This window comes from Peromyscus californicus, unplaced genomic scaffold (genome assembly GCF_007827085.1).
Source record: "Peromyscus californicus insignis strain IS unplaced genomic scaffold, ASM782708v3 Scaffold_4__1_contigs__length_199733344, whole genome shotgun sequence".
NCBI classification, from domain to species: Eukaryota; Metazoa; Chordata; class Mammalia; order Rodentia; family Cricetidae; genus Peromyscus; species Peromyscus californicus.
This window is the reverse complement of record NW_026294562.1, coordinates 72,560,878-72,575,802: the sequence shown is the minus strand read 5'-3', so window position 1 is coordinate 72,575,802 and position 14,925 is coordinate 72,560,878. Positions and strand designations below refer to the sequence as shown.

General features: G+C 48.4%; 1 protein-coding gene across 8 annotated transcripts in view; it reads left to right on the top strand.

The window, feature by feature from the left end:
• Nucleotides 1-9,161, top strand: part of Tacc2 (transforming acidic coiled-coil containing protein 2) — a 73,938-nt gene extending 64,777 nt beyond the window's left edge. For all 8 annotated transcript variants that reach the window (XM_052760840.1, XM_052760841.1, XM_052760836.1 and 5 more), the window contains 4 exons: nt 4,381-4,541; nt 4,758-4,864; nt 5,146-5,266; nt 8,637-9,161. In XM_052760840.1, the coding sequence (XP_052616800.1) occupies nt 4,381-4,541; nt 4,758-4,864; nt 5,146-5,266; nt 8,637-8,702 (455 nt within the window). In that variant the 3' untranslated portion in view covers nt 8,703-9,161. The remainder of the gene's footprint in view (nt 1-4,380; nt 4,542-4,757; nt 4,865-5,145; nt 5,267-8,636) is intronic.
• The last annotated feature ends 5,764 nt before the right edge of the window (nt 9,162-14,925 follow it).

The window sequence follows — 14,925 nt, the reverse complement described above, 5'->3', positions numbered from 1 at the left end:
TGGAGGGCTCCAAGCATGAGGGGCTTCTCTGTTGGATCTCTCAGGATAGCCTGCCATTATGGTCATAAAGATGACTAGATGCCGAGGCCTGCTTCTCAGATAAATTGTGGCTGATAGAAGTTAGAACATTTTGGTCTTCGACAACCAGAGGAGTGGGTATCAGAGGCAGGTGTGTTTCCTATTTAGACTCTTTGAACAGTTTCCTGTTCTCAAGAGAACCCCCAGAATGGCTCAAAGAGACTACTGCAACATCCCCAGCTGGGAGCGTCATCACTCAGTTAACAGCCCGACTGTGTGGGGAGTCACTAGCCTTACGCGCCAGCCTCTCCCTCATCTGCTTTTCCAGAGCTTTTCTAATCCAGGAAAATTGTATGTCAGTTGCTATGGAAGGTGACCGGGTGGTGAGGCCACCAGATATTTCAGGGTCCACAGAGCCAGCCTGGGACATGACTGGGAAGGTGGGTGGACCTGCCTGCCTTCAAGGAAAGGGAATCTCTTCACTTACAGAAACCCACCCAAGGGCCTCATCTGGACCCGGTGTCTCCATCCCATTTTCATTCCACCTGCCCAGCAAGGAGAACTTGGGCCTGAGAGCTTGGCAGCTTAGGGCCAGGATGAATGTAGAAGTGTTGCGAAGTAGACCCTGATTCTTCTGAGCCATGCCCGCCCTCCTCCCACGTAGCTTTCGGATGCCCCACACCTCATCCCTCCTCACCAGCTTCTCTGAAGGAAGTGTGCCTTAATAAGTGTGTTTTAATAAAACTCCTTGGAATTTAGGACAAAAAGGAACCTCTGTGCTTTCTGCATTCCAGATTGTTGCAAATTTTTTTTGTTTTGTTTTTGCTTTCCTAACAACTGCCCTGATTATCTGTTTTGCTTCCATTTTCTGTTGCTTCTTGCCCTTTGCTTGCAAAACAAACAGGCAAGCCTGGTAAGTAAATGCTCCCCACTCCCACCCCCTCTGATCCCTGCCCATTGCAACCCCCCTTGTGTTTTGTTTTTCTGGTTTGGTTATTTTTGCTTTTGTGTACTGGCTGCATTCCCCACCCGGTTTAATAGTGGTCTGCCTGCGAGCGCCAGAAAACTGTATCAGGGTTGAGAGTGCAGTGTCCCTTGGGCTGACCCTGATTTCCTGTCTTTAAGAGCCTAACTTCCTTGGTCACGCAGAAGATGTGTGCTGCATTGCCACTGCCTGGCTCCTGGGGACTGGGCAGTTCTATTTTTATCAGTGACAAAAGGAAAGCTGAGGCTAGGCGACATCTTAGATGCAGGAAATCAGATGGACTCTGTTTGATAAATGGCTCCTTCAGCCTGTCTGGTGAAATGTATACGTGACCGCCAATCAGCTCAGAATGTACATCGTATGGCATGCTGGGAATAAAGGAAAGGGCTAAAATCTGGGTAATAAAAACTAGTGAAACTTGAAAATGCTCTCTCTCTTAGGAGTGTCGATGTAGGAAGTAGACTACTTGTAGTAGAAAGTTCTATGTTTAAAAGGCAGTGCTTTACAAGTCATTATGACACACTGTCCCACCTAGTCAGGGGGGATGTTAAGGGACAGTGGTGCTATTGATAACAGGTCGCTGATTGCCCAGATGGTGCCTGGGTGCCAAGACCTTTGTCTTTTTTAATCTCTTCAAATGCTATGGCTTAGAAACCTTGCCATCCCCTGGTTCTGGTGAGGAGACTCAGTGAGTTTGAGAGCCCTGCCTGAGGTCACACAGCAGAAAAGTATCAGAGTTGAGGTTCAGATTGGTCTGTTAGATTTCAGAGTCACTGCGCTTGATGGCTTCTGGCTGCTGCAGAGAATACTAGGAACCCTGGGATCATAGAGGTGGGTGGGATGGAGGGACATTAGGTGTCTCCTAGGCCAGTGGTTTTCCAGGCAGGGCTCTGGGCCAGCTACATCTGAATCTCTTATTACTTGTGCAGATTCCCAGACCCACTCTGACCTGCTAAGTCAAAAAGCAGGATGAACATGTCTGTTTGAATGGCCCTTTGAATGCATGTTCACTTCTGACAGCCACCTTGCTTTGTAGACAAGGCTTTGGAACCATAAAATATCAGGGCTTTTCAACATGTTTCTGTCAAGCTTGGAGATAAAATTCAGGCTGTGACCCCACCATGCCACACAGCAGTACCATGCCAAACTTAAGACACAGCAAGATGCCGGTCTATCAGAAATGAAATGGAAAATAGCCCAAATCCAAACTTCCTGCTGTTCCTGATGGGAACCATCCAGGTCCATCATTGCAGGAGGGAACAGTCCAGGACCTTCACTGCAGGAGGGAACAGTCCAGGTCCATCACTGCAGGAGGGAACCATCCAAGTCCATCATTGCAGGAGGGAACAGTCCAGGTCCATCACTGCAGGAGGGAACCATCCGGGTCCATCATTGCAGGAGGGAACAGTCCAGGTCCATCATTGCAGGAGGGAACAGTTAGGTTCATCATTGCAGAAGGTAACAGTCCAGGTCCATCATTGCAGGAGGGAACCGTCTGGGTCCATTGTTGCAGGAGGCTTGAATGGAGTTTAGTCATGACTGTGCTTTTGTCTTTGGATCTGAGTCTGGGCTGTGCTGTTCCCTCAGTGAACAAATAACTTTGCTGTTCACTTTCTCCTTCTGTAAGACAGGGACAAGAAAACCTTGTACGGGTCACTGTGTGGCCGCCTTTGTCTGTGCACTACATGGATCATGTAGCAACATCACTTGTATGGAGGTGTTTTGTGTGCCCAGAGCAGTGAACCAGACAGACCTACTGTCAGCTCCTGAGGAGAGTGGCCAGGTTGCTTTTCCCAAACACCTGACAGGCTCAGCTGAAGGGAAGATTGTGATGTTTGCCTAACAGCTTCAGAACAGTCAGCCGTCATGGTGGTAAGGGCAGGCAGTTCATATCTTGACAGACAGGAAGCAGAGAAAAGAGATACAGAAAGAAGCTAGGACAAGATCAGCCCCAAGGACTTGGCCCCAGTGACCTACTTCCTCTAGGCTTGCCCCACCTCCTACTTCCTGCCACCTCTTGGTAACAAGTGTCCTGAAGATGCATGCATTCACAAGCACACCCAACATATGCTGTGCTAACCTACGCATTTCTCAGTCCGACCAACCTGACGAAATTACCATCAGAAGAGGCAGCAGGAAGCCCTGTGTCCCAGGCCTGTGGCAGGGAAAGTTGGAGTATAACAGAGCCAGAACCCACAACTGGCCCAACCACACATGCACACACAGGCATGTGTTTTCACAGGACAAATGGAAAGGAAGTGATTGAGTTTCCGAGGGCTCCTGAGCTATGGGGCAGGAGCTGTCTGTGGTAGTGTGGGCTGTCAGGGCTGGAGTAAGTGTATGGGGTGCAGCCTAGGTTTTATTCTCAATACACGAGGAGCTCTCTCCAGGCAGACTCCGAGCAGAGTGAGATGGCCACGTTTGCAGTTGAGGCTGGCAGCTGCCGCTGCTGTCACTGTTAGCAGTTCCAGATGTCATTTTCCCATTAACAGCCAGCTCTAAGCCAGTCCTGGGCAATAGATGGCACCCTCCTAGGTAACCTGGGAGTGACAAAGGTCTGCTGGGCTGCTTGTTTTCCCCCAGGAGCTCTTGGTGCTGAAGAGGGGAGCTAGGGGGTGTCATAGGGTCCGCTATCACAAAGAAAGTAAAGCGTGCCTTGCCTACTCCATCTCCACCTCGGCTAGAGGGTGGTGCACAGGTTGGAAGTTGTATTCATGTCAGAGACAGTTTGTCCCATAGTGTAGAGACACCTGAGGTCATTGTGGGGTGACTGAGGGTCAGAGATGGGCAGGAGCAGAGCTGTTGCTCAGGCTAGTACCAGTAACTGAACTGAGCCCCAATGGAACTGGGCTGCCTTGCTGAGAAATGAACTTTACCAATACTGTCTTGGTTTGCCTAGCATGTGGTACTTTCTACAGCCAAGAAGTCAGTGTTGCCATGAACAGAATTCCAGGCCTTGGGGGTGTTCTAGGGACAGAGAAACCTTTCTCCCAATGACTTATATCTGTCTTGATACCATTTAGGAAGTTACCCCGAAGGCCCATCACAGCACCTTTAATCTCATCTTCCCAGGAAATACAGTAGTAATGTTTTCCTTCTGACCCTGTGTGGATCTGCTTAGTGAAGGAAAAGTAGATTCCCAGGGTGGGTCTCCAGTGTAGATGTGCAAGGGGCCGCACTGGTCGGGTTAAAGATTCCCCACATGATCCGTCATGATCTTAAGTCTGTGGTGTCAGATCTGTGAGTTTTGTCTCGTTGGAACCCTCTGGGAGGGAGGGCTCATGGGTTCATTCCAAGGAAACACTTGGTGTTGCGCTTGAGTAAACCTAGTTTGGATTGAATTGGCCCCATTGTCTGACTTCTGTCTCTCCTGCCAGAGGACGAACAGAGAGAGAAATCGGTCTCCCACCAAACCGTGCAGCAGCTGGCCCTGGAGAAGGAGCAAGCCCTGGCTGACCTGAACTCCGTGGAAAAGTCTCTGGCTGACCTCTTCAGGAGATATGAGAAGATGAAGGAGGTCCTGGAAGGCTTCCGCAAGGTGTGTCTGCAGAGTCTGGGTTGGGGTGGAAAAGCAACAGCAGGGTTTTTGTTTTTGTTTTTTGCTGGGGTGGGAGAGTATGTGGGTGAGAATTCAGGAAGCCCATCCTGAGCCATTGCGAACAGGAGCTCTATTGAGGTGAAGGAGTCAGATTTGGCTGTTTGGGATATTCTGGTGCGCCCCTCAGTATCTCTTCTTGTGGCCCTGCTGTACCAGAATGAAGAGGTGCTGAAGAAATGTGCGCAAGAGTACCTATCCCGAGTGAAGAAAGAGGAACAGAGGTACCAGGCCCTGAAGGTGCACGCGGAAGAGAAACTGGACAGGTAACTCGCCCCTCACTCAGGCTCCAGCGGCACTTGAACATTGGCTTGCGAAGGGTAGCTAATCTTTATGTCTTGGGTTAAGATCTCACTCAGCCACCACCCACTGAGATAAGTGAAGGATTATGTTGTGATGTTGGGGGCACCCTTACACACATCGCGACAGGGGAGGGGTTCTTAGAGTTCTTACGTTTGGGCTCTCGTTAGTGTGGCTGGATTCAGACCTACAGGAGGAGGGAGGGAGGTATCCACGAGGCCACCTACCATGGTCCTTGTTCCAACAGGGCCAATGCAGAGATTGCCCAGGTTCGAGGCAAGGCCCAGCAGGAACAAGCAGCCTACCAGGCTAGCCTACGGAAGGAGCAGCTTCGAGTGGATGCTCTAGAAAGAACACTGGAGCAGAAGGTGAGAGGGTGAGGGTCGGGAACCCAGAGTTGGGAGGCCACTCTCCGGCTCTCGCCAGTCCGTCTGGTAATGCAGGCCGCGAGACTGGGAGCAGGCTCCGAAGCAGAGCCAGAGCAGCTTCCATATAAACTCATGCCTCGTGACCATACCCGTGTTAGGTCCGGGTTTTTTCCTTTCTGCCTGTCCTGGAATGGCAGTCCGTATGGGTTGTTTGTTTGTTTGTTTTTGTTTTTGTTTTCCATTTCTCATTCTTCCACAACGTCATTTGTCAAGTATTTGTCAAACACTGTTGGCATGATGGACATTGCCCTGGAACCTTTTCAACTATCATTCTTACCAGGGAATAGGTGAGGAACCCACTATCCTCCTGACGGAGGGTGGGCAGTGGCAGGGCTGGGCACATTCAGATGTCCTCCAGGTGTGTGATCAGTGGCTGAACCTCCTCAGGCCACTCAGCCTGTGCCTAGCTTTCCTGATTTCCTGTGTGGTACATAGTCTACTGTATGCACTGTTTCCCCGGATGTACCAGTGAAGACCTCTGCCATCCCAGAAACGTTCCACTTCCATGTGGTCCAAAGCGGGCAGGGTGTCTAGGCTGAGTTTCAGTGACCTTTGCTCTGGTAGGTACTGGCTGTCTCCTGCTAGGTGCTATCAGAGAAAGCCTGGCAATGAAGCAGGTCAGCTGCTCACACACTCCACCAATCGTATGGCCCTGGCGAACCTCGCTCTCTGTCTCGCTTCCTTGTCCTCTTTAGCCCTGAAAATACTTCGGATGAGAGAATTTCCCTGATATCAAGTGTGATACTAACCCCACCCCACTTAAAAAAAAAAAAGGAAAAAAAAACTTATAAAATCATATTTAGCCCTAGCTCTGAGGATGCAGAAGAGTGACTGCTGGTCAGTCAACCACAAGAAGTATGTTTAGAAAGAAAAGGCTAGACCAGTGTCCTATGCCAGCTACTGCAGCTGCCTGTGATTCCTGGGCTCTGCTGACTCTTCAGAGCAGGCACCGTCGTAGACAGGACTCAGCTGCAAACCCAAGCATGTGTTCACTCATTGATGATCACCGCGCATCATTATGTGGTTACTGTTGAGTCTGTGTATATTTTTATAGAAATGGAATGTTCCATTAAAATAAAGACCGCATTCCCTAGTCAGTCTGTGTGTCTGGGAAGTTGTCAGTGTATAGAATCCTAGGGGATGTGTTTAAATCACCACACTGGGTTAGTTCCTGAAGCAGGAGCCAGGACGGATGTTTCCAAGGCGGTTGGCCTGATCAGAACTGCAAAGGAAGGTGATGCTGTGTTTTCTGGTAGATTGAAATACACAGGTGCAAACACGTGGGGCCACATGGTTTTGGATAATAGCAAAGGTAAAATGGATCTGCAAACATAATTTCATTTTGAACTAAGCTTCCGGAGGAAGGAATTAATCACGATGTTCGCCCCTGGAGGACAGTAGATCCATGTAACAAACAAGGCTTGTCTTACAGAGACTCAGAAGCGCATTCACCAGGGCAGGTCAGTGTGAAGGTGCCGGGCTCCTCAATGGGGCAGTTTACCGATTGGTGGCTGATGGTGCTGGGTTTCAACTCATCCTCTAGATGTGGATCTCCAGTGCTTCCACCGTGAGCCGCTGCACATTAAGTTTTTAATAGACGTGAGAAGGAAGCTGTGTGGTTGCAAGCACAACTTGAATTTGTGTTCCAGGCTGGCCACATCTGTTCCTGTTGGACTGGCTGGGTAATCTTACGCACAGCGCTTAACCTCTCTGAGCCTCAGGTTCCTCACTGAAAAATGGCGTAACACTGGCTTCCTTTAAAGGGCCAGTGTGAGAACTGAGCTTAGTGATTGGCATGTGGTATTCACAGGATGAAGACAGGCATTCATGTCCATCAGAGGGGAGTGGTGGTCAGGGCTTTCAGCACCTGTGTGGACTGAGGTCTAAGATTTACGTTTGGGCAGGAGGTGAGCCATGGCCAGGCTGCTGGGAGATAGTGCTTTCCCCCCATGACAGCTCAGGTTTCTCTCCTGTGTGGGCACTGTGGTGTGGAGTGCTGGAGTTCTAACCCAGGATCGGCTGTGGACTGAGCTGGGACATGTTGCAGGAGGTCCTAGGAAAGGGGCTGGTGGAGGCCAGCCCTCTTCAGCATCTCAAAGGAAAACTAGCTGAAAATGTACATGAGATGCAGGTCTTCCATCCTCTTGGAGGGCCACTGGGCACTTATGCGTGAACAAACACAACCTTGGGCTGCTGGCTGGATTCCAGCTGGATCCCTTTCCTATAGGACAGGAACTGCTGCCCATTTATCTGTATGCACGTATGTAGCTGCCTTTGGGCTTCAAAGATGGGCAAAGGACGGCTTCTGCATGAGACTTTCGCCTCCAGGACGTCTGTATTCACCGCACTGTGGGAGCCCACAGAGGTTTCCTAGTGAGAGCTGAACTTGCTTTACACAGCAGGGCTGCATTAGGGGATGCCTTGACCATGTGCATGGTTATCAGGTGCCTGGGATGGTCTGCACTTGGCTGCACTGGGGGAGTTTTTTTGCTCCACCCCTTGGCATTTCTATAAATAGTCCTTTAGAAGAGACAGAGGGACTGGTGGGTTTTGACCCAGGCCCTCCCAAGGCTATCCTGTATTTCTATCTGTCTCTCTCCTCTATATTTCTATCTAAATATTTCTCACTTCTCCCTCCTCAAGAGTACCCTGGGAGAAAAAGTGGGGGCTGGTCCCCCACACCACGCCACATACTGAGTATGTTCTAAATAATGCTAGCATTTCCCTGAACTCCTGGACCTTTGTCAGGAAAGCCATGAACTAGCTTAGGCCAGCTCTTCTTCACCCCGGACCTCAGACTTCGGGGACAAGAACTGTACTAGGTAACCCTCCGCTGTGGTCTGCTCACTGTGCCTTTACATTTACACGACCCCACGTTTCTGACCTCATGTCATTCTTACTACATTTTAAAGAGGAGGAAGCCGAGGTTCACAGTGCTGTGCAACTTGCCCAAGCTCACCCAGCCAGAGGATGTAAACTTGGCTTGCTTCCAGTTATTTCCTCCAATGACTTCAGGGAACCTTAGGGGAGACCAGAAGACTGGGGTAGATTCTGATTGACTAGCAATAGCAGTAATAGCTGTTGTTGAGACAGGATCTCACTGTGTCCTTGGTGACCCGGTACTCACAATGTAGATCAAGCTGACCTCAAACTCAGAGATCCTCTTGCCTCTCTGCTCGGCAAGGGCTGGAATTAAAGGCTTGCGCCACCACACCTGGCTTTCTTTGTTTTCTTTTTGGTGTGTGTATGTCCATTTTTGTTGCTTGTGCATATATTATTTCAGACTACCTCTCTTGTCCTCCATTTTCAGAATAAAGAGATAGAAGAACTCACCAAGATTTGTGACGAACTGATTGCCAAAATGGGGAAAAGCTAGCTTGGAACCAAGTGCTTGGACTTGGCCGTTGCGTGCAATACGACCGTCGGCACACTGTTGTCCTCCCGAGCCCGTGGACCGGTTGCTTCTCACTTTATATGCACTACTGTGTTCCCTTTCTAAATGAGGTTGGTTTGACCGTATGCAGTGCCGAGAACTACCAGGATTCCTTGCTATCCTTTTGCATTTTCTAGTATAACTCATAGCAAGTTGACCTCAGAGTTCCTGTATCAGGGAGACTGCCAGATTCTCTAATAAAAAGACAAATTGCTGACTTTGGCCTTGCCCTCTGGTGAGCAGCATCTGATGCGACATGAACGTATGCAGCCTGCATAGGGACTCTTGCCTTAAAGAGTGTACAATTGATCCACATTTGCTGGTTTGTTTGGTTTTTTTTTAAATGCATGTTTCAAATAAAATTCTCTATTGTAAATAAATTTTTTTCTTTGAGTCTTGGCAGCGAGCGTGACTGTGAATTATTTTCTGGGAATGGCTGAGTCCTTTCTTGATCAGAATTTCTTTAGAGTTTATTAAAATGCAAAATCTCATGCACAAATATTAAAGAACAAAAGGAAAACCTGAACCGGACCACAAGCCACTGGTCACACCTTCAAGGGCTCCCTTCCTTGCTCGAAAGGGCCCCAAGCATTCCTCTCCACCTTTGCCCTCAGTCACCAACATCCCCAGTGAAATCCCCGCCTTGGACCAAAACGCTCCTCTCAACTGGCTAGTGAACCGGTGACAGAATTCCTGTCACACTTTCTTGCCTCCATTAAGCCATGTCAGACTTGGTTTCTGCCTCTTTCTGGGCCCCTTTTCTTTGTCCATCGATCCAAATAGGATTTCCTTCATTATAGCGTCTGGGTTTGTAAGAGGAAGCAAATGAGAAATATTGACTCGGCTTAAATAATTAAGTGGATCTATTGGATTAGCTTAGATTTCATTTCTACAAAGCCTCGGCCATTAGGCAAAAATCTATTTCCTTTTATTATTGTACGAAGGAAGTAGCAAGTTGTCAGGCTTTCTTTCCCACCCCTTGGTACCTGACCAACCCGGATACACGGCCTACTCCTCTGTAAGTGGTGAGGAAGGGCCAGAGATATCGGGTGGGAGGCACGTAATTAGCCACTAAGCAACCTGACTGCTGCCAGATTCCTTGATGCCACAACCTGTGTGTGACCTGTGACCTGCGAGGAGACCTCAGATGAGACAAAGGATGAGCTAAGAAGGTAAGGAAGAGCTGGAAGGTAGTTGGTTTTCTGGGCTGCTGTCACAAATGCCCACAAACAGCAGCCGGGAACTGCAGAAGTTCAAAGTCAAAATGAGGTTGGGGCAGGCAAGGACAATCCATTCTGTCCCTCTCCCTGTAGCTAAAGTTTTCCTGCCTGGCCCACAGCCATTCAGACCCGACCAAGTAAACACAGAGACTTATATTGGTTACAAACTGTATGACTGTGGCAGGCTTCTTGCTAACTGTTCTTACAGCTTAAATTAATCCATTTCTATAAATCCATACCCTGCCACATGGCTCGTGGCTTACCGGCATCTTCACATGCTGTTTCTCATCATGGCAGCTGACAGTGTCTCTCTGACTCAGCCTTCCACTTCCCAGCTTTATTCTCCTCCTTGTCCTGCCTATACTTCCTGCCTAGCCAATGGCCAATCAGTGTTTTATTTATTGATCAATCAGAGCAACACATTTGCCATACAGCACATCCCACAGCATCTCCCAGCTTGCTGTATCCCACCCAGCAACACTCCAACCTCTCAGTTCACACCACCTTCTCAACCTTTTGTGTTTCTATGTCTCAAACAGCCCTTTACAGTAAATGCTCTCACTACTGCCTGAGCTATACCTCCAGACCTCTTTTTTTTTCTTATTTTGAGACAAGGGATGCTCAAACTGGCATTGGACTCATTCTGTAGTCCAGACAGCCCTTGAATTTACAATCCTCCTGCCTCAGCCTCAACTGGGTTTACAGGTATGTGCCACCATATCTAGTCCTTTATAAGAATACCATTATTGGACTTGGAGCCTATTGAAAATTCAGGGTGATCTCATCTTGAGATCCACAATTCTGTCCGCAAAGGCCATTTCCAGGTACAGTCGTATTCACAGGGGCAGGGATTAGGGAATATGCAAGTATTTAATTTTTGTTACATTACGTATTGGTGTGTGAGTGAGGTCAGAGGACAGCTTTGGGGACTTGCTATGGAACACATGTGGAGAAATAGAACAGTTCTCACCTTCCACCATGGGGGTCCTGGGGAGCAGATCCAGGTAGGTCATCTGGCTTGGCGGTAAGAGCCGTTACCCACTGGGCCATGTGGACCGGCAGATTGTGTGGTGTGGCTGAGTGTGAAAAGCAGACCCAGGCTCCTATGTTTCAGCTTAACGGTCCCCCTTTTTACTCCCAGGCACAGTAACTATGAGTCATGCATTGTAGAGGTACCCTGCTCCTATCAGGGCAGGTTTTAGGCTGCTTTGTCTGGGAGAGAAGATGGGGTGGAAGTCTCTGCTGTGACTTCCAAACAGATGAATCTTCGCCATCCAGGCAGCACAAGGACAGAGGGAGATAGACCCACTGTGGTTGGGCCGTCAGCCCAATGGTGATGGACTAGGGAAATAGACCCACTCTGGTTGGGCTGTCAGCCCGGTGGTGATGGACTATGTCTTTGGGTCCGTTTCCTCTGTATGTGGGCTCTAATGGCAAAGCTCTGGTCCCACTGAACGGGGACAGGGAACTGCCTCCGTCACCCTGCCCATTACCCACTGCCTGGTCCTGCCAGTGAGGACCCAGAGTCCTCACTCTCGCTGGCCATATCCATCCCTTCCCTTCCGGGATCCTCACCTCTACTGCTTCCTCTCTTATTTTCACCATTTAAGAAAAACATTTTCATTTCTAAAAGGATGACCAGTACAGGTAAGGAAAACATCCTAATCCCCAAACCAAGAAACTACAGGTGTTGTGGTCTTTGTCTTTCTTGGCATATGAAATACTTAACCTAATTTTGTCACTGTGCTGCTTTTAAGACATTTATCTGTTTGCTTATCCACCCAGCCTCAGGGTTCCGTTCGGCTGACTTTTTCCCCATGTAATACTGTAATGTAACTGATGGTTATAATAAACGGCGCTGGTGGCGGCGCTGGTTACTGCATGGAAAGGTCACGGTCACGACAGAACCCAATGCTAGTTTTAGAGTTTTATTAGGAGGGAAACGGGGCGGGGGGGGGGGGGGAGGGCGGGGGGAGAGGGAAGCCAGGCCTGGGGGGAGGGAGCAGAGAGGGAACAGAGAGAGAACAGAGAGAGAGAGTGGGGGTCCACATCCAGCTTTTTAAGGCACGTACGTAGCCACCAGTGCCTCCTAATGATGAAAGACGCAAGACCCCAAGATGTGCATGTGCCGGAGTGAGGGCAAGATCCTAACAGTGACTATCATATAAACTCTTTCTTTTCTTAGTAAAATAATTAAAATATATACATAAAATGCCAAGCTGTCTAGAACAGTGGTTCTCAACCTTCCTAATGCTGTGACCCTTTAATACAGTTTTTCAAGTTGTGGTGACCCCAAACATTAAATTATTTTCATTGCTACTTCATAACTAATTTTGTTTTTGTTATGAATCATAATGTAAATATCTGTGTTTTCCAGTAGTCTTAAGCAATCCCCATGAAAGGATCATCTAACCCCCAAAGGGGTTGTGACTCACAGGTTGAGAACCACTGGTTTAGAATGTCATCAAAAGAGTTGCCACTTTTAGTTTGGATGATTACAAGGTGTTGTTCAAGTCCCAGAATGATTATTCCATAGAAGCTTCGTCAGAGATTACTGATGGTGACGCTGCTGTGCATGGACAGGAGCCTGCTGGAAACTTCATGAGGTTTATGTGCTGATATTTTGTTTGTGATCTAACACATAAAGCTTGCCTGAAGATCAGAGTGCAGAGCTAAGCCATTTGTTAGCCATAGAGGCCGGGCAGTGGTGGCACACACCTTTAATCCCAGCACTTGGGAGGCAGAGGCAGACGGATCTCTGTGAGTTCAAGGCCACCTTGGAGATCAATTAGGATTCGCACAACAGGTTTATGCCCCTACACTGGACATCGAAGTTAGCGGCTGTTGACTGGACTATCAGGACCGAGTATGGAAAGACACATTCATTGGTGTGTTTTGAATGAGAAATGTCCCCCATTGGTTCAGGCATTTGAATACTTGGTCCCCAGTTGGTGGTGGTGCTCGGAGAGGTTATGGGAAGATGCAGCCCTCCTGAAGGAAGTTCATCCCTGGGGGTGAGCTGTGAGTAAACCTTACCCCGCTTCAGTTTCACTCTGTGCTTTGTGCTTGTGGTTAAAGATGTGACCTCTCAGCTTCCTGCTCCTGCCGCTCGGCCTGCTGCTTGCAGCCATGTCCCCACCATGATGGACTCTTATCCCTCTGGAATAGTAAGCTGGAATAAACTCTCTTAAATTGCCTTTGGTCGTGGGGTTTGACCACAGCAACCGAAAAGCTACGAATACGTGTGTTCCTGACAGCCTTACATTTTTTTTTTTCTCCAAAAGGGATGCATTACATACAAGGAGAGTCCGTATTTTACAGATAATAAAAACATGTCGCCAGAATCAACATCCTCTTCTGCCTGTTCATCTTCCTTGTTCTGTCCTTGACTCCGCTGGGCACGTCGCAGTCACACCAGGTTTCTCTGTAGCTTGTGGGCAGCATATCTGTCTTGGGTTTCCTTTAACTCAGCACCCTTCTTTTCCTAGGGTAGCTTGTCACCGAGGTAGGGTTGGTCCTGATCTCTCCCACGGCCCTTGGAATATCATCAACTAACAGACCATGATATCCTTTGCTTTGGAATGATACCTGGAGCAGGAAAAGGAAAAGGGGGGGCGGGGTTAATCTTGAACTTGCCTTTTGTTTTCCCTGTAGATGGGATCTGTGTGTTCATTTTTCCAGAAGGGCTTTATTTGCTTTGCCACACATCTTATTACTGATACAGGGTCTGGCTAGCTTTCCACTTGCCATGTAGCTTAACATGACCTTGAACTCCTTGACCTTAACCTCCTGAGTGTTGGAACCATAGGTATGTGCCATCATGCCTGTGCCTAGCTTCTTAAGTGTTTCTATTTTATTTCCTTTTCTTTTTCGTAGACCTGCTCTACTTTTGAGCCCTGCTTTGAAACTCTGGAAGCTGATGGGGGACACTCCAGACAATCTTTCACAGAACGTCTATGGTAGTGTGGTGGTTTGAATGAAAATGCCCCCCCATAGGCCCATAGGGAGTGGCATTATTAGGAGGCATGGCTTTGTTGGAGTAGGTATGGTCTTGTTGGAGGAAGTGTGTCACTGAGGGTGGGCTTAGAGGTCTCAAAAGCTCACACCAGGCCCAGTGTGGCACTCTCTTCCTGCTGCCTGCTGGTCTGGATGTAGAGCTCTCAGCTACCTCTCCAGGACCATGTCTGCCTGCATGCCATCATATTTCCTGCCATGATGACAATGGACTAAACCTCTGAACTATAAACCAGCTCCGGTTAAATGTTTTCCTTTATGAGAGTTCCTGTGGTCATAGTGTCTCTTCACAGTAATAGAGACCCTTAGACAGAAGTTGGTACCCAGGGACTTGCTATGATAGGCCTTGCTGTGATGATAGGCCTGACCATGATTTTATTTGGAGGAATGTTGACTTTGGGACTTTGGGACTTTGGATTACAAAAGCAGTTGAACACTTTAAGTGGGGCTTAATGAAGCATGGAAGACGATGGTGCTGAGGGTGATTTGAACTGTGAGGGTTCAGTTCAAGAGGTTTCAAAGGAGAAGAATTTCAGTACGGCCTAGAGACTGTTCTTGTGATATTTTGGCAAAGAATGTGATGGCTTTCTGCCCTTGTCCAAAAAAATCTGCCTGAGGCTAAACTGAAGAGTTATGGATTAAAAGCTTTGGCAGAGGAAATTTCCCGACAGCCTCGTATTGACTGTATTGCTTAATTATTATTGGTTATGTGTGGAGACCCAAATTACTCAGGGTTCAAGAATCTGAGCTTGCTTTACCCAGCAGGGCTGCATAAAGGGATGATTTGGCCACAGGGGTGATTACCAGGTATTTGGAAGGCTCTACAACTTGGCTGTGTGGTGTGCTTTGATCTAGCAAAGGGGAGGTCTTTTGTCCTACCCCTTGACATTCTTATAAAAAGCCCTTTTGAATAAACAGAAAAGGCCCTTGAG